Source organism: Gymnoscopelus braueri, assembly GCF_963280865.1.
Source record: "Gymnoscopelus braueri genome assembly, chromosome: 8".
NCBI classification, from domain to species: domain Eukaryota; kingdom Metazoa; phylum Chordata; class Actinopteri; order Myctophiformes; family Myctophidae; genus Gymnoscopelus; species Gymnoscopelus braueri.
The window spans coordinates 38,965,302-38,990,217 of record NC_137609.1 but is presented as its reverse complement, the minus strand read 5'-3'; the positions used below and the strand labels follow the sequence as shown (position 1 = coordinate 38,990,217).

Genomic DNA, 24,916 nt, shown 5'->3' with positions numbered 1-24,916 from the left:
TTAAAAATCATTTTTGGACTTAAAAATCATTATTATTTTTTTGGATGGCCTTCCTGCCCTGGCAGGAAGACCGGGCAGGGCCTTTGTGCCCTCCAAAAAATTACAACACCAAAGGCCAAGTGGCCTTGCCCCTAAAATGACGAAATTCCAGGCTTGAATGCAATAGATGTACTCTGAGTCTGTTACAAGTAAAAGTCCAGAATTCAACATTTACTTGAGTAAAAGTACTAAAGTATTGGTATAAAAATGTACTTAAAGTACCAAAAGTAAAAGTACAAAAATGTTTGAAAATAGCAGATCTACAAGCTCAGAACGCGTGCATCGCAACACGTTGTGAGCTTGTAGATCTGCTATTTTCAAATAGCTTATAGGTATAAAATAGGGCTAAAGTGGTTAATGTATGTTTCATAATGATTTATATCTGCAAAGTAACTAGTAACTAAACATTTCAAATAATTGTTGTGGAGTACAAGTATAGACAATTGGAAATACTCCAGTAAAGTAAAAGTACCTCAAAATTGTACTTAAGTACAGTACTTGAGTAAATGTACTAGTTACTTACACCACTGCACGTCAGTGAAGAAAAAACGCTGGGAACATCCCTAAGTGGCTTTGCAGGGAAACAAGCCCAAAGTCGCTTATAATAAGCAGACCTGGCAACGCTGGCAGGCTAAAAGTCAAATTAGCACATGAATGGCCAGTCGGCTGACAGACTTAAATGCCAACTTTTGCCAACCGAATACCAGTCTGTTGCAGTCTGGAGTAGTCTGCAATAGTCTGGACGAGTCTGTTTGGTGCGGAGTTACCCTTAGCACACACAGTACACCACGCTTTACTAAACAAATACATAATTGCGAAGCCCTTCAAGCAAGAAAGCAGCATTGCAAATGCATAGAATCTCTGGTCAAATAATAAAAATGTCAGAGTAAACCAGTCATTTTGCTCAGATTGACCAAATACAAAGCATTGATATATAATTATTTCTTTAAAAACTATTTCATACCAGCAATGGGCATTTTGCCCATATGATACTCATGTAGCAGTCCCTTTGTAGATAGATACTATGTGGCAAGGCAAGTACCACAGTGGGAAGCATTTCAGTGGAATTAACCATAGATTCAAAAAGCTGTTTCAGAGGCCTTTCTGAAACAGCACTAGTGAACTGTAGAGGTGTAAGACAAAGTGAACTATCTAAAATGAAATGAATGAACGTGCTCTGCTAAAACACACTCAGGGAAAAGTCCCATTTCTGCACCACTCTGGATCTGCTTTTGAAAAACGCTTTAATTTGGGACACAATTAAATGACCAGCAGCTGCCTGCATAGAAAGAATGAAACCACAATACATTTTAACCAAATCCTTGGGTTCTCTCAACACACACACACACACACACACACACACACACACACACACACACACACACACACACACACACACACACACACAGGACTGATCAAAACAAAACAAAACCTCAACCTAGCGTTTCTGTGCCAACACCCACGTAATCTCGTCTGCGCATTGGTTGAAAGGAACTGGAGGCCCGCCTCCAGATACGCATGATTGGCTAGTCCGGTCTGTCAATCGACGAGCCTCGCTCCATAACAAACATGGCCCGTTTCAATCTAGGTTGAGACTGAAGATAAACAATGTGAAGGCCCGCGTCCGTGGCCTACATATTTGTTTTACAGATAATACCACATTCACGGCCCAATACACCGCTTATGACAAACATCAAGGTGGTGATTGGTCACTACTAACAATAATAAAGCGATAATAGCCACGTGAGAAGCGGGGACATACTGTTCAATATTGATGATCAAGTGCATGCTCTCATAAACTACTACCTAGCACATAGTTCACAATCTAAACTTGGAAATCAAACTGAACCAAACATTAAAATATCTGCAACGACCTTGTTATCATCGACAACATTAATGGCAATAGCATTTATTTTTTACTTTACACATGTCTGCGATCATGTTATGAAGGGGGGCGTGTACCAGTGAACCGATTGCACTGCACTCTCTCTCTGTTCCCTTGACCCAATAAAGCTCCATCTAATTGCAACATCTCATCATAATCACTTCAATGTTTATTGTTTGCACAATAATTCACACAATAAACAACACCACCAGGGATTGCGTTGATGATTTTTTTTTTTTTACGAATAACAACAACAACATGGTGCCTGGATTGTGTAATAATAACACAAGACGATGCACGTGTGCTTATGTAAGTGTGTGTGTAAACGGCTTCCAAAACAAAAGCCCCGTTTCTGATTCCTTTTGGGCCAAACCGTTTGCATGCGGAACTGGTCCGTGCCTTTGCCCCTCCAGCCAGGCACATTATATCACAGTATGGCCTCCAGTCCGCTGCCCTCCGCCCCCTTCGACCAACAACACACAAACACACACACACACACACACACACACACACACACACACGGACGCACACACACACACACACTCACAGCCAGGCTAATAACAAGCTAGAACCAACCCATACCCCCCCCACCCCCCGACAGCCCGTCCATCCCAACAGCTCCAACACAAAACAACCAAAACAACCGCTGCAAAAGTTGTCCAGACGAGCCCCCCCACCCTACGTACGACCACCCTACTCACTTTTACCGTCGCCCCCCACTGTCGCTGGGTGTCACATATAGGCTCCTTTATGTTGAGGAGAACAAGGCCATTCTCTACAATGGAGTCCACGCTGCTGAGCTTTTCCTCCTCGGGTTTGTTTTGTTTTTCTTCTTCCTGACGGGTTCCTGGAAAGCGCGTGACTGCCACCCCCCCCTCGCCCCCCTCGCTCACGTGACCCCCCCGTTGGCCAATGGCGACGCTCAGAGAGGCCTCTGGGTTTTTGCAGAACGAGCTAGAACGATCGAGAACGATTGAAGCCTCAGAAGCCTGGTGGTTAAACCTGGTATTGCAACACTTCTGCATTTAAAACGCTACTACGCATGCTTCTATCGTCTGAAACGCTAGTGCGCCTGCTCTATTGGCTCCAACGTTGGAGTCAGTCAATCCAGGAAGCAGATACTTCTGGGTACTTCATGCGCTCGTGAGCAACTTTCATTGAAATTAACAGGTGGGGCGGGCCGTCCGTTCTCTAGATATATTATAACACTATGTTTTAAACCCCTCTCTCCTTCTCTCTCTTCAGTGACATTTCTGCTTTGTAGCAACACTTATCTTTCTTCTCAAAGACCACACGGATGGTGGCTTTCTGTCACTTGTTACAAAAACATGAAATGCTTGGGTTTTAAAAAAGTACACGGTTGTCCACATGTAGGGCAATGTCTGCCACAAACATAGAGAGAGAGAGAGAGAGAGAGATAGATAGATAGATAGATAGATAGATAGATAGATAGATAGATAGATAGATAGATAGATAGATAGACAGACAGACTATAATTAAGACAATAATATCAATAAAGAAAACGAACAAACAAATAATAAATAAATAAAACACTTACATGGTCACTCAAATGGTCCTAATATGTCCAATACTACATGGTATTATTCATACTTAATATTTGTTTTTATTTAGACCAATATGCAGTTTTACTGCATACTGATAGGTCTACATTGTAAATTAATGTTGTAGACTCTACAACATTAATTTACTCAAACATTTACACTATATTTATATGCTCTACTTTTTGTTTTATAACATGTTTTATTTATTAAAAATATAACTGTTATCTTAATGTGTTGAAAGTCAATTTTATTCCAGGACTACAGTACTAGCATTGGGCACAATATACAGAGAGAGAGAGAGAGAGAGAGAGAGAGAGAGAGAGGAACAATACATTTTCCATCAATGTGAATCAAGCTGTGTAGAAAAGGGTGATGCAATCAGATGTCAGAATGATATAATTGCCTGAATTATCAGTGCAACATCACAGACATCAGACAACACAGCAATATTTAGGGAAGGCAAATGACTCAGCATTTAGAGTAGACCATGTGGCACTGAAATGCTTTCCATTCAAAACAAGTACAAAGAAATGCAGTCAAGAAAGAGATAGTTTTAGGGCACCACCCCCACCTCTCTCTCTCTCTATCTCTGTGTCCCTCTCTCAAAATAATTTCTGTTTCTGTTTCAGTATTACTCGGGGGAAGACATGAGAATGAAGAGTGATCACAAAGAGTACTGTACCTGCTCTGAGAATAACTCGGTATCAGGCTATCCCTCAGCAGTGACCCAGTGAACAAAACATCACAAGACTCAGAGGCACTCTCTGACTCAAACTTTCATCCTTCTGACAACAGAGGGTGGCTATGCAAATAAATAAATATAAGTAAGTAAGTAAGTAAGTAAGTATAAGTAATTACATACATACATACATACATACATACATACATACATACATACATACATACATACATACATACATACATACATACATACATACATACATACATACATAATAATCTAACTATAAATGCACAAAATGTCATGACCGGGCAGGATCTGTATCCCCCCCTGCGTTGCGGGACACATACGTGCGATTTTTTAAAAGCAATTAATTAATTAAACGACCATAAAGCAACATTAACAACACACTCTACCATCCTTCAGTGGTGGAAAACTTACTCAAATGTTTTACTTAAGTAAAAGTATCAATACTGCAATGTAGAAATAGCCTATACTCTACTCCAGGATCCATTCTCTTTTGGACTCCTTCTTAGGACATGATCTGACAGTAGCCTATGCCTCCTACAGACTACGGTACTTAACAGGTTACACTTGGACCATTGTTATGCAGGAGACGGCAGCTTTAGCTTTGTAAAAGGTGCGAATGGGGCAGCCAATGTATCACTGCGGTAACGTATCTATTGTCGGAGCAGAATTATTTTTTTCAGGGGAATCTTGCCCTACAGTTTGAGCAGCTAGACGAGCAGCGAGCAGCAGGTCGAATGTTGCGAAGTCCGCTAGAGCCGACTCAGTGCCGTTCGAGTTATGTACCAATAGGGACACTTATGCAGCCAAGTTACTACGATCGGATAGGAAAACGACACACGCCATTACGAAACGTACACATTGTTAGATTTTGTGGGTTTATTTTGTCATAGCGCAACAAAGTATTGTAGTGCAGGTAATTGCAACAACCACTGATCTTATGAATTTTTTTTATGGGACCGTCAAATATTCTAAACTTTCTGCTATTCTGCCAATAATCATATTGTTTGAGACACACATCTGAGTTTTTGCCTATTCGCTCATACTAGGACATGACGTATGTGTAGGCAAAGGAGCATAGGCATATATGGAGATCCGGTTGTCCAGAACTGCCAATCTGACCGATATGGCCATATACAGGCATATATGGATATCCGGTTGTCAAGAACCAGCAATCTGACCAATATGCCCATATATACATACATACATACATACATACATAGTACATATGTATGTATGTATGTATGTATGTATGTATGTATGTATGTATGTATGTATGTATATATGCCTGTATATATAGGCATACACATATGCCTATATATGGGTAACAATATTCTCATATGGGCATATTGGGACTGATGTCCATATATGGGCATATACTGATGACATCAGGGATCTCCATATATGGGCATTAAAGGGAAAAGGACAGACAGATACAGATATCTTCATATATGGGCATAAAAGAGACACAGGCCTACAGTTAGACAGATACAGATACAGATATCTCCATATATGGGCATAAAAGGGAGACAGAGAGACAGACGGGTGAAACAGGTATCATTCCCGAGTAGGCTGGACCCGCTCTAGTATATGACAGTATATCTATACATTCGTGAAATCTCTGAGTGTGTCTGTTAGTGTAAATGTCCTTCATGTATCTCGAGAATCGTTCGACCAGTCGACTTCAAACTTGCCTTGTGTGTTGTGTTGTTGAGGTGTCAGTCTGTCTGCGCCCAAATATGGATACGCCTGATTGCAGCTGTGACACAGCAACTTGGGAGAGTTAAATATTTGACGTGTGCACTGCTGCACAGGATTCATTTAACAGTCTACCAAACGGTTACAGGAAGGAATAAATCACAGTCATGCTGCCGTCCACACAGAACTACATAATAGCTTTACTTATCACTGCCTCAGTTATCCTCACCGGTATCCTCATCGTTGCATGTATTGTTGTATCCATGGTGACGTTTGTCCAGCATCTCCGCCGGGCCCAAAGAAGCAAGGCCCTGCTGAAGAAGCTCCCCCTCCAGAGGTACAAGACAGGGGACAATGTGAATATCAACGTGTACTCCATCTGTCTCAATGGGTACAAGAACGGAGACTGGCTCAGGGTCCTGTCATGTTCTCATGCCCACCACAGTAAGTGTGTGGACCCCTGGCTGAAAATGAATATGACGTGTCCCTTGTGCAGGCAGAAGGTGGAGGTGGAAGAGGAGGAGGAGGTGTAATCTTCCAATAGTTGTTTTACAGTGTGGCTCTGAGAAGGGCGCTTAACCATCTTTAACCCTTCCATTGTGTTAGGGTCTTTTTTTACCCGTTTTCAAGTTTGAATAGGTAAAAAGTACCCTTTACATTTCTTTATTGGAACGAGGCTTCATATCCTCAGAAATAGCCATTTTAACGCAACAAAATTATTTATCATCATTTTAATTAATTCTGATGGTCTAAAAAAAAAATTACACTTGTGGTGTTAGGGTCCGAAATGACCCGGCAAAGAAGTGTGGCTCAATTCCCCCCCAAATTGTTAATATTCAATGTTTACATGTTTGAGAGTGAGAGAGACTTGTCCTCAATTAGCATTTGCTATCAGGAGTAAAATAAAGTTAATGAAAAATAAATGACTTTTTACCTTCTAAGGTATACGGGTCATTTCGGACCCTAACACCACTAGTGTCACTATTTTTTATAATTTTAAAAAATTTTAAAGTTAAAAAACGAAAACAAGTATTATTATTATTATATATTTTTTAAGTGTGTTCTAATTATTATTCTTAATTATTATATTATAGCTAGATAACATTATCCATTGCCTTCATTATAGGAAATTTAATGAGTGAATTTTAACATTTAGTAAACGAGATATATTGAAAGATGAAACCCTAGCCCTAACCCAACATAATATTTTAAAAAGTGTTTACATGGATATGAATGCATTATAAGTCAGCTATGAGGTGGGAGAAAAAAATGAATGAAAATACTTATTTTTTGAGTATTTTGGGCTGATTTAAATCACGGGTCAAAAATGACCCGCTAACACCACAAGTGGATGCAGTTTTCTAACACAATGCAAGGGTTAAGATGGCTAATATGATCAGACGGATCACCATATATTATATGGGACGCATATCACGTAGGTGTTGCGCACGTATTGCACAATAATGTAGTCATATCGGAGCACATTTTCCAGAACCTCAGAGCCAATCAATATGCCCATGTATGGGCATAGATGATATTAGGGATCTCCATATATGGGCATAAAAGAGAAACAGACAGACAGATGGTACAACGGGTACTCTGACAATGGGTACAACGGGGATTGCATAACCAGGTGGGGTGTGCGTTTCCAACTTGCACAGTTCCTGATTTCCATCGTTCCCGAGTAGGCCGGCGCTGCTGCTGCTGCTAATAATAATAAATATAATACAGGGTGAAGACTGCATCCAACCTTGCATATGGCTTCATCAGTTAGATAACCTAAGGGGATCATTTGTTTATCACGATATCCATTTTTTATAAAAGCATTTGTAAATAAAAACCTGCTCCACTGGAGTAGTTTGGGGTTCAGTGCCTTGCTCAAGGGCACTTCAGTGGTTTTGGGGGAGGAGTAAACTAGTGGTCATTCACTTCCCCACCCTGAGTTTTTCTGCCAGTCTTTTTCTTTCTTTTTTTTCCCTGAAAATTTTCAAATATTTATTCAAAACTTACAACAAATGTATGTTGCTATATACTGTTTTTCTCCCAAATGAAGTCAGCGTGGGTCGGATCCTTATAAATCTATGATGACCACTGCCCAACCAGTTTTTTCGGATAAATGATTTCAGTAGTTCGGAGGGGAAATGAAAAAAAGGCTGTCCCATTGATGGTTATTGACTGTGTGACGGCCCTTTGGCCTTAGAGCAGTGGCTTACTGTGTCCATGGGTGTTCATGGGATCCTCTGGGGAGAGACTCGTTAGTGGGGAATCCTGTACACCTGGGTGGGGTGATTGCGCAACCTATATAGTGGGGCCTGAGTCTTCATTCTGTCTCTCCACCTGGTTTGGTTGCTTTGGTTCTTTGATTTGCTTACATTGCTTTGAATTCTCATACATCCATACACTTGCACACATCACTGATATATTGATAACCTACTTTAATAAGTTGATACCAATTACTTTATTTACTATTGCTTTTTCTAAATAAATTTACTTCTTATTGAAACTGAAGTCATGTGTGGTCTCCGCTTTGTCTGCCTTTTATTTTAAGTCATGACAACTGCCACACCTACAGTACCATTGAGCTCCATGTATACTTCAATGTATGTTGGTACCGAAAATTGCATATCTACAAGCTCCCACCGGATCGTTGCTCCTCTCTCTCTGTAAGCATGCAGTAGCAGCCTGATTTGGTTATAGTAGCCTACAGCGTGGATTGGAATGCTCTGTGAGATCATTATGGATCATCATCATACATGTTTCACAAATGCCGGTGTGTCTTAAGACTAACCTACTGAAACTCTTGTCACACAGTTTACATTGGAAAGGTTTCTCTCCAGTGTGGATACGCTGGTGTTTCCTTAGATTACCTAAGTTATTGTAACTCTTGTCACACTGTTTACAGTAGAAAGGTTTTTCTCCAGTGTAGATACGCTGGTGTCTGTTCAGACTACCTGACTCACTGAAACTCTTGTCACACATTTGACAGTGGAAAGGCTTTTCTCCAGTGTGGATATGCTCATGTTTGTTCAGGTAACTTCTCTTACTGAAACTTTTGTGACACTGTTTACAGAGGTGAGTTTTCTTTCCTTTGTAAATCGTCAGATTTTGCTTTACATCTCCTGGTTGAGTTAAAATCTCGGTAAACCATTGATGACTTTGAGATTTTGGTGGGTCTGTGTCTCTGGTTACAGAGCTGACTATTTGCTGACAGGCCTCTGAGCAGATTTGTCCACGCCTCAGCGTTTGGCGGTTGAGGTCGTCGTGGCTCGGATGAGACGTGAAGGTACACTCAGAACAGGAGAGCTTAGTCTGGGAGGATTGGGACCACACTCCTCCCAGGCGTGGCGGTTCATGGTCGGCGCTGCTGCTGTACATGGACTGTGATGGGAACAGAGTTGTAGGTTCTGTTGCTGGAAAATGTCTCCCTGTATTCTTTGTCTACCAAAGTTCTGTATCCCTTTCTCTCACAACACTACATTTGGACACGCTATCTTCTGGTCTCAGTGGAATGAAGTGGAAGTCTAAAGTAACTTCACACCTTATATATGCTGAGCAGAGCTTTGGTCTGACCTCACTCACAACATAATCGGTTGCCATGCATGCCTAGCAACACCGATGTGTGCAGGATGCCGCCCCCTCCATAATTGGGCAAGAGTGATGTCATCAATATAACATCATCACCATGACGGCAGAGATCCACATGGAAGCCACGCCATGTCTTTTTCATTTTGTGTGTTTATCATTTACTAATTAGTCAAGTAAATGACAGTTTAAGTTACGTTTGCGGTACAACGCGATTTTAAACGTCTCACAAAGCTCAGCGACGGGTGATTATGACGCACCGCTCGTATCAGATATATTGCCAGAAGGAATCAAATGTCCAAATCATGGCAGAAATAGTCACTTGTTGATATTCCCAATAGCTTTATTGAATTCCTTGACCCCAAAAACATATATTATGACATGAAGATTGACCTTCTAAGTGGCTTGGAAACCGAGATATTGGCACTTATAGATATTACATGGTGGCCATCTTTGAAATCCAAGATGGCCACCTTCTGCCATCTTGATGACGTGGCTCCCCGTCCAAAATGAAACTTACAGTATGGTGATGGAGAGCATGTAGAAAAAATGCTTGTCAGATGTGTTGACATTTTCCTAAAATCTGGTCCTAAGCAACCTGACTAACATAGCAACAAGAACCCCAAAAGGGGTTCCAGTCCTGAAAGGTATGGTTACAAAAAGGGGTTCCCGCCCAAAACGGGTTACTACATTTTGTTTGACCCCCTGCAGCCCCCTCAATGACCCTTGGGGGTTCCTGGACCCCACTCTGAGAACCACTGGTCAAGCTACTCTGACTGGTGAATTACTGTACTTGAAAAAATCAATCCATCGACAGGTTCAGAGGAAGAATGATATCCTACTAATGTGTGAGGGGGCCATGAATTTTCCATAACTTTTTTCATTTATTTTAAATATTTTTTTTAAATGTGTCCCCGGCCCGAAAGTGAAGTATCCCTTTAACGGAGCTAGCTAACGCTAGTGGAAATGAATAACCAATGTTTTCTTTTGGCTAACAGAAGTTGACAGCATGGCCACGTTATATTAAGAAACCCTGTTATGTTGAGAATGAAAACTTCTTTGTGACAGCTAAATGTGGAGAATATACGTAGTCATTTCACAACAGTGCAAACTAAAACTATATCTGATGTTGGAACATCTGGCCCTTGATTTAACCAGAGATAACAGTTCCTTCAGAGATGAAAGTTTATTCAGGATGATACTTTATTAGGGGTTTCCAAGCACCAAAGGTGTCACCGCTGTGTGCTTTGAACCTGCCAATTGCTGCTTGCAGCACTTCACGTATTGGTCCATAAATTCTGATCCATGTGTCATAGAATCAAAACTATAATGTTGCGTTTACTGATAAAAATAAATATATATTTTATTCTCTTTTAAGGGATAGTTAATTTGATTATGGCTTAGGAAAAGCGACAAAAACAAAAATGTCCATTAATTCAAGTCCCCATGGGGTGACTAATAGATTAAAAAAAAGGTAATTTTGGGGGTGAACTATCCCTTTAATGCTCTTTTGAGCTATCCCTAAATGTATACTACTAGTGCTGTGGTCCTCAAAGTGGGTTGAGGGACCTTCGAAGTTCCTTGAGGGTGGTCCAAATGGACCATTATACGTCTGTAACTCTGAGTGTGTACAAATGGAACCAGGGTCCATTTGGTTCCATTTGTACACACTCAGAGTTATGGGGGTCCTTGAAAATAAAATGTTTGAGAACCACTGTACTGGCGGACTCCTAATGTGCCATAGTGTCATAGTAAATCAGTGTCATACATATTCTGAAGAGAACCTGGAGGCTGACATTCAGTAATTGGGTGTTATGATCAAAATAAGAACATTATAATGTTATATAAAAACACATTCAAAGATTTGGACAAGTCTGGCCACGGACCCATTTGTCTGTTTATGGACATATTGATGACCCCTGCAAGCACCAAATGACTCAATGGAGGGGAAATCAGATAGATGTTTAACAGTGGATGCATTACAACATCCATGTGGAAGGGGGAAAAAAAAATATATATATATATATATATATAGGGTGGCCGTAGGTTAGTGGCTAGAGAGGCCGTCAGGTAAGGTCTGCCGTTCACCTCCTGGTCCCGTCTTGAAGTGTCCCTGAGCAAGTCACTTAACCCCTAACTGCTTCCACCGTCCAGAGTGTTCATCATAATTATTCATCTGAGCAACCATCTGCTGGGCGAAGCTGAAAACTGAATGTCCCACACAGGATTAATAAGGTAATCAAATCAAATCAAATTAAGCTATTCTGTAGATTATTGTAGTGCACAACATGTATGACATGTGTGCAATATAACACAAAAGGCATAACATTACAAATATGATTTAATCTTTAATCGTTTAATAAATACTGAGTAATAAAGAGAGCAATTATCTTTCTGTTACTGATCTGAACTCAGTAAAAATGTCTGGTATGCGATGCAGAGAAAAACATTCACAACTACTAGTTGACTCAGGTCTGTTTACCAGGAGTATTGTTATTCTATTTCAAATAATGCCTGTGGACCACAAGGTAGAGACACAGGATACTATTGTCTCATTCTATATTACTGTAATTAGGATATTTATTCATCTTGTTGTAGATTGTAGTAAGTGGGGTGTGCATGACCATAGTCCACCCAGTGTCAGTGGATGGTCCATTAGCAACTTTATCATCATCAAATCAGTTATATAGTATACAAAACACACTAGGTAGAAACCCCTAACATTTAAAATGCTGTGCCAAATGTCAAATTTGAGTAATGTAGCGTAGCAGGAAACGTTGAGATTAATATTAGAAGCAGCCAGGCAATTTCAGCTGCTTTGTTAATGTGTGTACTGTATATATTGGTTATAATGAATAATGAAATTCATAATTAAGACAACTTTTATTAGATAGCACAGTGGAGAAGGGAAGGTGAAAGTCGGGAATACATGATGAGGAGGATTTAAGCTCAGAATGTCATAATTATGTGGTCATTATCAACTGCGCAAATAATTTACAATAACTCATTGCATTCTTCCCTTCATCATGTAAATACCATTGGCTACATGCTGGTTAAATAGCCATGGCAATCATAGTGTAGAGCACCAGTAATTAGCTGAGAACAGAAGCAAGGGAGCTGTATCTTTCCAGTCCAGTATTCTAATAGAGCACTGGGACATATTATAACTCTATGACTGGGGCTAGCTATGTAAGTGCACTAGAGTTCCCTACTGGGCTCTACATTAGAAGAGTTGGGAACGGGAATGGGCGTAGTCACATTCTAATACAGCCCGAATACCCAATCTCAGGACCGCGACGGAGGGGCACAGTCTCAAGCGAACTTGAGCCACGAGAGGCACCACGCACGCGAGTTGCCGTGCCGAAAGTTGGCTTGTGCCTACTCAGCCCCGTCCGAGTTATGTACCAATAGGCACAGAATCGTAAATCATGTTGTGGGGACTGCGTTTGCCCCAACTGCCACTCAAAGTGAATACTGGCCAATCACAGCGCGTCTTTGCCGGGACCTCCCCAACTCCCGTGCACTAACATACAGTAGCTCGCGTAGGGATTAACAACAACATTATTAGGCACTTCTCAAAACAACAGAGAGCATGACCGTTCAGTATATCTTAATGGGACTTAATGTGATTTATGTCGACACTCCAGCATCACTTATGGATGGCATTACACTTCGGTCCTTGAGCTTTCAACAAAGATAGAATCCATCGCCCTGTGATAGCTACATAAATGCATTGATTTAGAGGGAGGAATTTTACTGAGCTCTCCCTGTCCAATTTGACTGTGTGTCTGTCAACAGAGAAACTGTACATGAAATAAAGTTATAGGAGGGGTTATAGGGGTTACAGTTATAGGAGGGTGATGATTAGAACAAAATTTGTATGTAATTGTGAATGGGGTGAATACCTTTTACAGCAACATTATCATATGGCTACGATAACACATATAGTTGTAATGTACGGTACATATCTGTTTCTGTCGAATACCATAGTCCAGACCTCATCCAATGCATTGCTGATAAAGATCTGATGGCCTAAATGTCAAATGACAAAAACAGAGATTCTTTTAGGGGGTCCGAAGGCTTTGAGGCAATAGATTCAATCATTGTTATCTCCCATGACAGTAAAACCTTGTGAGCAGGCCAAAAACTTGTGTGTGATTATTAGTGCTGATCTTAACCTTCGGAAGGACATAACTAATATATTCAAGACTGCTTTATATCATCTAGGAATACATCTAAATTTAGATGCTTCCTGTCATGGTCAGATTCTGAAAAGCTGGCTCATGCTTTTATTTCTAATACACTTGATTATGAATTCTGCAGCCAGAGTATCCTGAGTACAGACCAACAGATCCCTAATCATCAGATAAAATATATACCTAGAATACATTCTAAATCAGATTATGGTGCCTTTACTCATTATGGTCCTACTCTCAGGAATTCTCAACCACTTTAATTAAGGTCCTGCAACAAGAGTGTCTTCATTTGAAAGCAGACTAAAACATATCTCTTTTTATAATGTTTTAGTTAGGTTTAAAGTGTGTGGTTATCTTATTCCTTTTTATTGTACTGTTATTTTATTGTAATACATTCTTGTGTTATGTTTTTATATTATTGCATATGTTTTCATATGCAATACCTCCTATGTGCAATGTTCCTATCTTATATGTTTTGCCATGTTTGATTGCCTATTTTCTTGTATTTTTATTTTGAAGTACAGTGAGTCTTCACCTGTCTTATGAAATGTACTATACTAGAGGTTATGGCCGCTACATACTAACACGCTAACGGAGGCTGCATTACACTTCCGTCACGTGCTCTGGTCCGTAGCTTTTAGCGGTTATTAGCTGACTATTAGCATCGTCTATGGGAAAGGCTATGTTAACGGTTAGCGATTATTAGCTTACTATTAGCATCGGCTATGGGAAAGCCCATGTTAACGGTTAGCGATTATTAGCTTAGTATAAGCATCGTCTATGGGAAAGCCCAAGTTAGCGGTTAGCGATTATTAGCGCTAACATGCTAACGGAGGCTGTACATTATTACACTTCCGCCACGTGATCAGGCCTAGCCAATCACAGTCGCCACGTGATCAGGCCTAGCCAATCACAGTATAAGTGCGGATGAACAGGCGTGGAATTATGCCAATTTAGATAAAAAATATATAACCGTTTATCCTGCATGAATATTTTGTATAACTCAAAGAGAACAGTGCTCTTAGGGTTTGGAGGTTGGAGTAATGATAGCAAACTAGCAAGGCTATTATTTCATTCGGTGCCGCAGATGGACTTGACAAAAGTCAACATGTCACCAACAGATATACCTTCTCACTCAGCTCAGTATACCTGACGAAGGCCACATAGGCCGAAACTAATTTTTTTTGGACCGCTCTATTATTAACTTATGTTGTGATCAAGACGGTGTGCGGTCCTTCTCCTTATGTTCACAATTTATCTAGTTTGATCCAGCACCAAATGTTTGGATGTGCGTGTACCTCTTAACCGCTACCAACAGAGTTTTAAACACAGTCTGGAGACATGTGTGGTATGCTATCATGCTGCTAGTCTTCAAGGCATTGAGATATAATTAGGGAGAGGAAGTAAAAGCATTGTTTCAGTTGTTGACACAGCCCCAGAGAGTAAGATTAAGATCAAGTTTCTTTTACTCTAAGAGCATACAAATGGAACCAAATGGATCCATTTGTACGCTCTCAGAGTTACATCGCCGTAATGATCCATTTGGTTCGTAACTATCAATAATTTAGCTCGAAGTTACAGACCCTCAATGGTCCATTTGGTTCCTAACTATCAATAACTTAGCTGGGGACCCCGTGGAGCCCCCTCAAGGCCCCCTGGGGGGTCCCTGGACCCCACACTGAGAACCAGTACAGTAGGTTAAAAGGGTCCTGAGACCTGAGGCTAGGCTTAGAGACGTACACGGTCGGTCATAGTTCGGTCTTGATCCTGTGCATCAGGTCTTTCTGGTCCACCATGTCCGTCTGTCTGGTCCAGCGGTGGTAGGCCAGCAGGGCTATGTTCTTGGCGGCCACCGAGCTCATCTCCATGGCGCTGCCGGCCCACTCGATCCCGTTGAGGTAGTAAAGGTTGGGGTGGAGCTCCACCGGCGGCAGGCCCTGGCCACTGCCGTAGCTAGGATAGGCCTGCCACTCTGTCACCTGCACCGAGTAGTAGGACCTGGAGGAAGGAAGGACACCGACCGTCAGAGTATTGTCATCATGTTACATACATGTTCAATGTCATTGTGTCCCTCCCCTGTGCTGCATGCACCGATGAATGAACTGAAGTTCAGCTGTGGACTACTGACACATTTTGATAAGAAACAACCAGCCAAATCTAGCGGCGCCGTGAAAACGTGACATGTTTTGTGACATTTATTGTGACTTCCACCGTCATGCCAATTTTAATATAAGATAAGATGGTAGCCTGTTATAATTAATGCTATTAATGAAGAATAGAGAGCAGACATACATTTGTTGTGTTTTTTGTCTTTTGGAACCCCTCTTGTTCTGGTCGAGTGCTTTGCTTTATTCCTTTCACGACATGGAACCGAAGGTGTCAGTTGTCTAGAACAGTGTGTGTGTGTGTGTGTGTGTGTGTGTGTGTGTGTGTGTGTGTGTGTGTGTGCCCCCCAAGGTTTGCCCAAATATGGATTTTTTTGTTGTGATATTATCACTTATCTACATTTGTATCACAATTTGCATTATGCTGATAAACCAAACCAATTATGCCACACTACTAAGCATAAATGAATAAATCAGCATTACGTACATCACAAGAGAAGGTGGCAGTTCTTCGCTAGAAACAGAAACTAAGACGTGACGATAGGTATACAAGTGTCTACATACGAGCTGCCAAGTCACATACGGATCGGCTGATAGAGCTGAACTTCAGGACCCTCCTAAGGGAGATGCCATCTGGTAAGAACTTTTACATCAGTGGTAATGGGAGGGTCATTACAGTCATTTAGCAGGGGGTCATGAGGAAAGATGAGAGGCCTCGCCAGGCTGCCTCTCACCGGGAAAGGGGTGACCTTCCTGAATGAGAGACTCTTGCCCAGCCTGTAAGTGATGAACACTTCAGCTTGATCCATTGGAATGTGAACGGATGGACAGATTGTGGTTTAAGAGCTTTATTACTGCAGTCCCTTGACCCTGACTTTATTTCTTTAAACGAAACACATTTGAAAAATGACATTATAATTACTTTGGAGGTGTTATACTTGGTTTGGTCAAAATAGGAATATGCATATTAACACATTCCCTGCCAGGTATTAATTAATTAATTATGTAGCTTCTGCCTGGGTTTTTTACCTTATATTGACGATCTTTGCAGAGCCACGGGAGCCGTAATGTGCGCGTGCACGTAAACAAAGCCTGTCTGGGGGATGGGGGAGGGTCTCTGATCTCTCCATCAGAGAAAAAGAAAATTGGAACCGCGATCGGCCATTTTGTCCCTGTCGGCAGTTGTATAAGCCGTTTTCACCAAAAAAGAGGAAGGACGTTTTTTCTTAAACGGAGGTTGTTTAATTATGAGGTATTACATTTTGTTTCTAGAGCCTGGAGTAGAAGACAATCTCAGCTTTTCAAATAGGTTCATGTCCGGTCTCCTGTTAACCCATTAATACCTGGAACGCATCTGTGTCACTTTAGATGTCTTTGGCTATTCAAAAATAGCAGATATACAAGCTCATAGCGCGGCACCGAGTGCCGCGCTATGAGCTTGTAGATCTGCTATTTTTGAAAAATCGTGAACATTTTTTTTTTTAGATTTTTTTCCAAAAACTGTTAGGATTTAGATTTTTTTTAAAGAATCGCCTCAGGTCTTAAAGGGTTAAGATGTGAGGTAACAGGCCCAATGTTGTATTTCAAGTTGTATTTATGTAATCTGCCATGTACAGTATGAAGCTTGAGTGTTTTAGTTTGTTATTCATTTGATCATTGTTTGTGAATTATCATGTCGGTTCATTGTGTTCTGTAAGTCCATATGGGCTGGGCTTCCTTGGAAGCATGACACTTTAATAAAGAAAAATCATCAAATCATCGGGACCCGAACCCGCGGCGCTGTCAGGCTACTTTAGAGCCTAGGTGCCTGGACCGCTACGCCAGCGGTCCAGGCCTCAGTGTACTAGTCCACCAGTGTACTAGTTTAATGGCAAACAGAAAGAATTCAACTAGAGCACTGGTTCTCAAAGTGGGGTCAGAGGGCCCTCAAGGGTCCTTGAGGGGGTTCCAAAGAGGTAACTCTGACAGTGTTACTGATAGTGTGTTAAAAAAATGGTGTGTACAAAAAACAAAATCAGAGTTACGGGGGTTCCTTGAAATCAAAACTTTTGAGAACCACCAAACTAAGAGATCCAACTGACCTGAACAGCGTCTTGAGTTGGCTCTTGTCCAGGGGTTGTGGCGAGAACACCTTGTAGACGCCGGCCTCCTGCGGCTGCTTGCGTCTGAAGCCCACCGAGATGTTGACGGGACACACGCTGGCCGCGCTGTTAAAGAACAACTGGTCCGTGTCGGTGGTCAGCACGCTGGCGAAGGGGAACAGCCGAGGGTCCGGGAAGCCAAAGAACGAGGTGTTGAGGTAGCCGTGCACCACGGTGGCCACCGTGCGCTGGTAGTCGCCCGGCAGCGGATCGAGCGGCAGCGAGAAGCCGTGGAAGTGGACCCCGGAGCCCACGCTGGCCTGGAGGGGCGTGGCCAACACCACAATGTCATACATCTCTGTCCCTTCCCCCACTGGCGTGGTGAAGCCCAGCTGGTACTGGACCGAATCCCCTGTAGGAGGAAATATGACATCACATAGACCAGTGGTTCTCAACATGTGGGTCTGGACCCCCAGGGGGGTCCCCAAATGATTCTAGGAGGGCACCCAGATGATTTGCTTACATTGTTTTCTCACTCAAAAGTAAACAAACCAACATACAGTATAAGTGTATATGTTACAGGTAAATTGGCATTCCAGGTAAATTGGAAAAGAAGCGCTTGTTTTCACCGCCCCCCAGGCAATTCTGTAGAACCAACACTAGAGGGCAATGCAAGCCAGACATGAGTCCCGCACCACCCACGCATGCACACACACACACACACACACACACACACACACACACACACACACACACACACACACACACACACACACACACACACACACACACACACACACACACACACACACACACACACACACACACACACACACACACACACACACACACACACACACACACACACACTTATTCCATGCAGTTGAAGCACAAGGGGGCGAGCCTGAGGAGGCGGGGCTGGCGGGCTATGTTAGTGCAGTGAGTGGCAGTTGGGGCAAACCATAGAGGGGCAAACGCAGTCCCAACAACATCATTTACGATTCTGTGCCTATCGGTACATAACTCGGACGGCGCTAAGTCGACTAGCAGACCATCGGCCGGTCGGCGCGGGCACTCGTGCCTGGAGGCGCTCGGGCGCACCTGGAGGAGCTCGGGCGCGCCTCCTTGGCCTCAAGGTCTGCTGAGTCGGCGCGCCTCCGTCATGGTCCAAAACTATACTTTATCGGCGAAAAAAAGTAGTCTGCGGTTGTTTGAAAAAGTAATGGGAGTCAAACCCAGACCCCAGTGATAGTGGATGGGGAGTCCAATGATTATCGAAGTGAGGACCCCCCCCCCCCAGGGAACATTAGCTTGCAGATAGGCTATTTCTTTTAAAGCATGAATATTTGTGAAAATCTTTGATTGTCTATATTTTTAACTCAAATCTTTGCTTCTGTAGGTCCCTGGCACAAAACATTTTTGAGATGATGGGGTTCCGCAGTCAAATACATATCAATTTGGGGGTCCTTGCCATGAAAAGGTTTGAGAAACACTGGCCTACCAGAGCGGACAGGGGAGATGGAGTCGACCCGGGCCTGCACCAGGTTGGCATTAGCTTGCTTCAGCAGACCAGAGCAGACCAGCTTGTTGCCTCCTTCCACTGCCCACAGGTTGGTCTGGGCACCGGCTAGAGATACAGCACCTGGAATGTACATTTGCACAACATATATGTATATATTATGCACATAATGTTGTTATTATGGTGTTTTTACTTTTTACATGTGGGGACTACGGATGGAAATGAGCTTCTAGCTAAATCCGGCATGTTTACATGAGATGATGTTCTATTGATTGAATTCTTCGTGTATGTGTATTGAATGTTCATTAACGTACACAATGTCCCGTAAATAAACAAAGTAAGTACGCGGGCGCGCGTACTTACGTACTGTTTATTCAATTATATTTATCCATATTTAACCACATGAACCCTAGAATCCCTCTTGAGGGCATGTCATAACAGGCAAAGATTCAGCAAAAATAGGCGAACAATACATTGGTGGTTTTTATAATACTAATCTAAATCTACAAAGTAACATTGCTCACTTGCTTGTGAGATGTAGTGGAGTAGAAGTATAAAGTATTGAAAAATGGACATACTCAACTAACTCAAGTAAATGTACCTAGTTAAAAATAATAATAATAATAATAACAATATCTCAAATTTATATAGCGTATTTCTAAGTACCCAAAGACGCTTTACATGGGAAACAACAAAAGAAAATCAACTTTATTAGGAAAAACACAAAAAAAAGGCTAAGACTGTGGAATAATAGTTACTTTCTACGACTCCCTCCCACTGACCTACAAACGCGGGGATGCTGACATTCTGTCCGTAGTTGACCCTCATGATAGGCGCGATCACTTCGTCTATGAAGCGCTGTGACACGCCAAGCTCCAAAAGCGAATCAGAGAGCGGTCGCCGGGTCATGTTGATGAAGCCACTCCCACCCAGCGAGGCCAGCAGCTCCTCCACCGAACTGAAGGCGTGGCCATGAGCCTGGTACTTATAAATCCTAAAACACACACGCACGCATGCACACGCATATTAGAAAGGAAGAGAGGCCCCCTGTCCGGGCACCTAGGCTCCATTGCAGCCTGACAGCGTGTCGCGGGTTCGAGACCTGATCCCGACGACCTTTGCTGCATATCACTCCCTGTCTCTCTCTCTCCCCATTTCCTGCCTATGTGTACACTATCAACAAAAAAGAAAGGAAGAGAGAAAGTGGATGTGGAGTAGGCTACTGCAATCGATTATTTTCTTTGTGTTTAGTCTATTAATTTTCAAATGAATTCAATCATCAAATTATTGGCTTAGGAATGTGACAACAACTCAAAATTCAAGACTTCATGACCTCCGCTCTTCAAACACCAACCTCCTCCAAGCTACGTACCATGGGCGACCGGGCTTTTTGCTCGGTCGCCCCCGAACTGTGGAACGCCCTCCCTGTCCACCTGAGAGCACCACAGTCGGTTGACAGCTTTAAGAGAGGACTAAAGACCTACCCTTTTAACAAAGCATTTTTTTTGCTACACTGGTTTTACCTCTAGGCTTTATGCCCCATGTTTTAATTGTTTTTGTTCAGTTTCTCAGATGTTTTTAATGGTGTGATGTTTCTTTTTATGCAACTGCCTATTGTAGCACTTTGAGATTTTTCAAATGTAAAGTGCGTTATAAAATCCACTATTATTATTATTATTTAGGTGTGTAATTGATAGAAAATGTCAGATCCTGTGTCTATGTGAGACATGACCTTTGAGAGAGAGACTAGTAACTATTGTGTTGGTAGCGTAACACAAGCCTACCTCATGAACTTCTCCATGATCTCCTCCACCCACATCTGCAGGCGGATGAAACTGATGCCGTAGCGCCACCACAGACGGAACAGGTCCAGCAGGTACCAGTCCGTCTCCTCCAGGATCACCTCCTCGCCGTTAAACACCGCCGTCTTGCCGGCAACGCTGCGGCGGTACTTCAGACCTGATGAAGGCAAACACATGCACGCGTACACACACACACACCATGCATATACAAAGGTAGAATACAGATACACACATCGACATCACATACATAGTCACTGTCAGGTGGAAAGCTTTTATGTCTAAAACCGTAACTTTTCAGGAAATGGAAAAAAACTAACTATGTTCATGGATCCAACATAATTATTATTTAGTCACAACTTCTTGTTCATTGATTAAATAGCAATAAAGCCCACAGACATACTCAACCACTTTCAATCTGGCATCCCTATTTTGGGCATGTCAGTATGTGCATTTTTTCCCGAACGAGTGTTTGTGTGTGTGTGTGTGTGTGTGTGTGTGTGTGTGTGTGTGTGTGTGTGTGTGTGTATAAACTAACCAAGTTGTTTGACAAAGTCCTGCATATGGAGGTTGAGGGAGTGGATGATGGAGCCTCCAGACTCATATTCCTGGTGATTGACCGTCACCGTGGCCAGGCGACCTCCGACCTGGCCCTTCTCATACACGTCCACTTGGACTTCAGGGCCAAAGTGCTGGCGCAGGAAATGTGCTGTGGCACTGCCGCCTATCCCCGCCCCAACCACCGCTGGACCACAGAGACACAACAGAGAGAGAGAGAATATAATAAATCGTTGGGCAGAAACCTCATAAAGGATCCTTGTCAAAAACTTTAATAATGTAGGCCTATATAGGATAATAACATTTTATTCCACAGCTTATTCAACAGTAACTACACAACATCTGGGTTAAAATGTAATCTAATTTTCAATGTAATTATTAGTGAGTCTGCAGTGGGGCAGAGATGCTCTCATGATCTTGAATGCAGATCATGCATTACAGCATCTCACCAACATCGTGTATTTTATTTCGTCTTAATAGAACGATAAATTGTGCAAATTATCCATTCCAAAGACGGGTTACTATTCATTCGAGGGGACACAGGATAGGTGGGCACCTCAATGTAAAATTGGCTATTTTTGCCAAAATGTAAAAAGATAAATACATTTGAAAAATCTTGCTTAATGTAAAGTAGCCTATACATGATGTGAACGTGCATGGTACATCATTATCAAACTTAATTTTATCCTTCAACTTCCTGTTTATGCCCCAAAATGACTGGATATGCAGGTCAAGTGAGGTGCCATTGATTGGAGAGACCTATTTACTATTTAACATTAACTCATTTGTACACTCTCAGAGTTATAGAACTCATAAAAGGTCCATCTTCTGGACCCCCTGGTGGTCCCCCGGAGTCGGACCCTAGTACCCTACATTGGAGAACCAGCCTTGATGAATTGAATACATAGGACCACAATGGAAACAAGCTTTTGTGTTATCCTTTTAGCACCATAGTATAACCGTACCACTGTACGATTTTGCAAACTGTTAATACAAGTATTCAATCAATCATTCAATGAAACCAGTGCACTAAACCAATCACAGCACGACCGTACCCCCTGGACGGTGGGATCTAAACTCTCTGCTCTTCATCATAGCCATGGATCACACGACGTCGTCATCAATGAACTTCAACATAGTGTTTGTACTTTCTCCCTTTTTGGCCCGCACATCTACATAAACGTTCAGATTTCAAATATAAAGTGCTTACCCCATGGCCGCGGATGTTACAATTACCCTCAGAAGTAGCCGTATCTTCTGTATTGTTCAATAAAAAGTATTTTAATCCGATCGGTGGCCATTTTATCATAGTTATAATGTATCAGGGAGGGTGCAATACACCTCCCAACCGATAGAGTCGCGTAGTTGAAAGCGTGAGAAAATACGTTGAAAATGGCCACCGATCGGATTAAAATGCTTTTTATTGAACAACACGGAAGATACGGCTACTTCTGAGGGCCCGTACATAATTGTAACATCCGTGTCCATGGGGTAGGCTCTTTATATTTGAAATCAGAACGTTTATGTAGATGTATGGGCCAAAAATGGAGAAAGTGCAAACACCAGGTTGAAGTCCATCCATGACTGTGATGATATGACAGTCATGTTAGGGCTAATGCTCTTCACATCTCTCTCCTCCACTTGCCTATTTTTGACGGCGGAGCTCCGTCCAGGTGAGCTGATCCCGGGTCAGCGTGGACCTGGACCGACGCCCCCATCAGGACCAGAACCAGGAGCATCGGAGGCAGACAGAGCAGCAGCATGGCCAACAGAGAACACACACACCCTGGCCCAGGACCACAACAACGTGCTGCTGCGACAAGGGCGGCGATCACTGCATTGTCATCATTTTACACGTCCATCTAGTCCCGTTTTGTTACAATTAACTCTCTACCGTAGCAATTCACCCCTCAAACTATGATGTTTCTATGAATCGTATGTACGTATCGTATCGGGCGCAGGATCTCAAATTAAAAGTGATTTTAAAAGCCTATTTAAAAGACGGTGATGATGTAGATGATGCAGATGATAGACTTGCAGTGCAGTCATCCTGGTACAACATCCGGCAACATTGACATCACGTGACATTCAGTGGTGCGAAGTAACTAAGTACATGTTCATGTTTTGAGGTACTTACTTTCTTCAGTATTTACCATTTTCAGTAATTATATTTCTACTCCCCTACATCTTAGAGGAAAATATTACTCCACTACAATTATATGAAAACTTTAGTTACCAATTACTTTGTAGATTTTGATTATTACAAAACATACATGAAACACTTCAGACCTATGTATATTTCTACAAGCTCACAATACGTCGCTGTGAGCTTGTAGATCTGCTATTTTCAAAAGATTTCTTAATACATTTTGAACTTGTGAAATGGGACTTTCTGCACAATGAGTACTTTTACTTTTGGTACTTTAAGTATTTATATATTGTAGTATTGACACTTCTACTGAAGTAGAAAAAGAATGTGTTCTTTTTCCACCACTGGTTATCTTATCATACCAATCACATCTGGCTGAGCCTGGTCTCCTGAGAATAAAATATGCAGTTTTACAATCATCCAGTAAACCTTTCCCAATGCTTATCATTATAACCAAACCTTTTCAAAGATGGCCAACAGATGGACGTTGCCATATGTCTTAACAAGTCCATGTTAAAATGTACATAAGCAGTGGTGTAAAGTAACTAAGTACATTTACTCAAGTACTGTACTTAAGTACAATTGAGGTATCTTTTACTTTACTGGAGCATTTCCAGTTTTCAATACTTTTACTTCTACTCCACTACATCTCAGAGGCAAATAGTGCTTTTACTCCACTACAATTATTTGAAAACGTTAGTAACTACTTAGTTTCTAGATTTTGATTATATTACAAAACATACATTAACCACTTCAGCACTTTATAGATCTTATATTTTCAAAAGATTTCTAATTTAGAAAATTTGCAAAATGGGACATTCTGCATAATGAGTACTTTTACTTTGGAACTTTAAGTATGTTGATGGCATGCCAATACTTTTACTAAAGTACATTTGAGGCGGCAGTGCCTCAGGGGTAGAGTGGCAGGGTAGAGTGAACTGGAAACCGCAAGGTTCCCACAGTTCGATCCCGGGCTGGGGCGCTCCCCCAGAGTTAGTGTCGAAGTGTCCTTGAGCAAGACGCTGAACCCCTAATTG

General features: G+C 42.0%; 2 protein-coding genes across 5 annotated transcripts in view; both read right to left on the bottom strand.

Moving 5' to 3' along the window:
- Nucleotides 1-2,754, bottom strand: part of crebrf (creb3 regulatory factor) — a 35,551-nt gene extending 32,797 nt beyond the window's left edge. Inside the window, exon 1 of the mRNA XM_080436487.1 lies at nt 2,626-2,754. The gene's annotated coding sequence lies outside the window, so the exon portion shown is untranslated. The remainder of the gene's footprint in view (nt 1-2,625) is intronic.
- Nucleotides 2,755-11,581: 8,827 nt separating this feature from the next.
- Nucleotides 11,582-23,769, bottom strand: pcyox1l (prenylcysteine oxidase 1 like). 4 transcript variants are annotated; one of them, XR_013933576.1, is made up of 8 exons: nt 23,376-23,769; nt 21,711-21,917; nt 21,158-21,332; nt 20,156-20,367; nt 19,356-19,496; nt 17,855-18,266; nt 14,500-15,666; nt 11,582-14,446 (listed from the first exon to the last, which is right to left on the bottom strand). XR_013933576.1 is itself a non-coding variant. In XM_080434886.1 (8 exons), the coding sequence occupies exons 1-7, from the start codon at nt 23,491-23,493 to the stop codon at nt 15,417-15,419; spliced, it is 1,515 nt and encodes a 504-aa protein (XP_080291012.1). In that variant the 5' UTR covers nt 23,494-23,769; the 3' UTR covers nt 11,582-13,496; nt 15,405-15,416. The 4 variants fall into 4 exon arrangements, 3 of the variants coding, with proteins under 3 accessions (XP_080291012.1, XP_080291011.1, XP_080291010.1); XM_080434886.1 differs by having other exon boundaries at nt 11,582-13,496; nt 15,405-15,666; XM_080434885.1 differs by having other exon boundaries at nt 11,582-13,504; nt 15,409-15,666.
- Between the last annotated feature and the right edge of the window lie 1,147 nt (nt 23,770-24,916).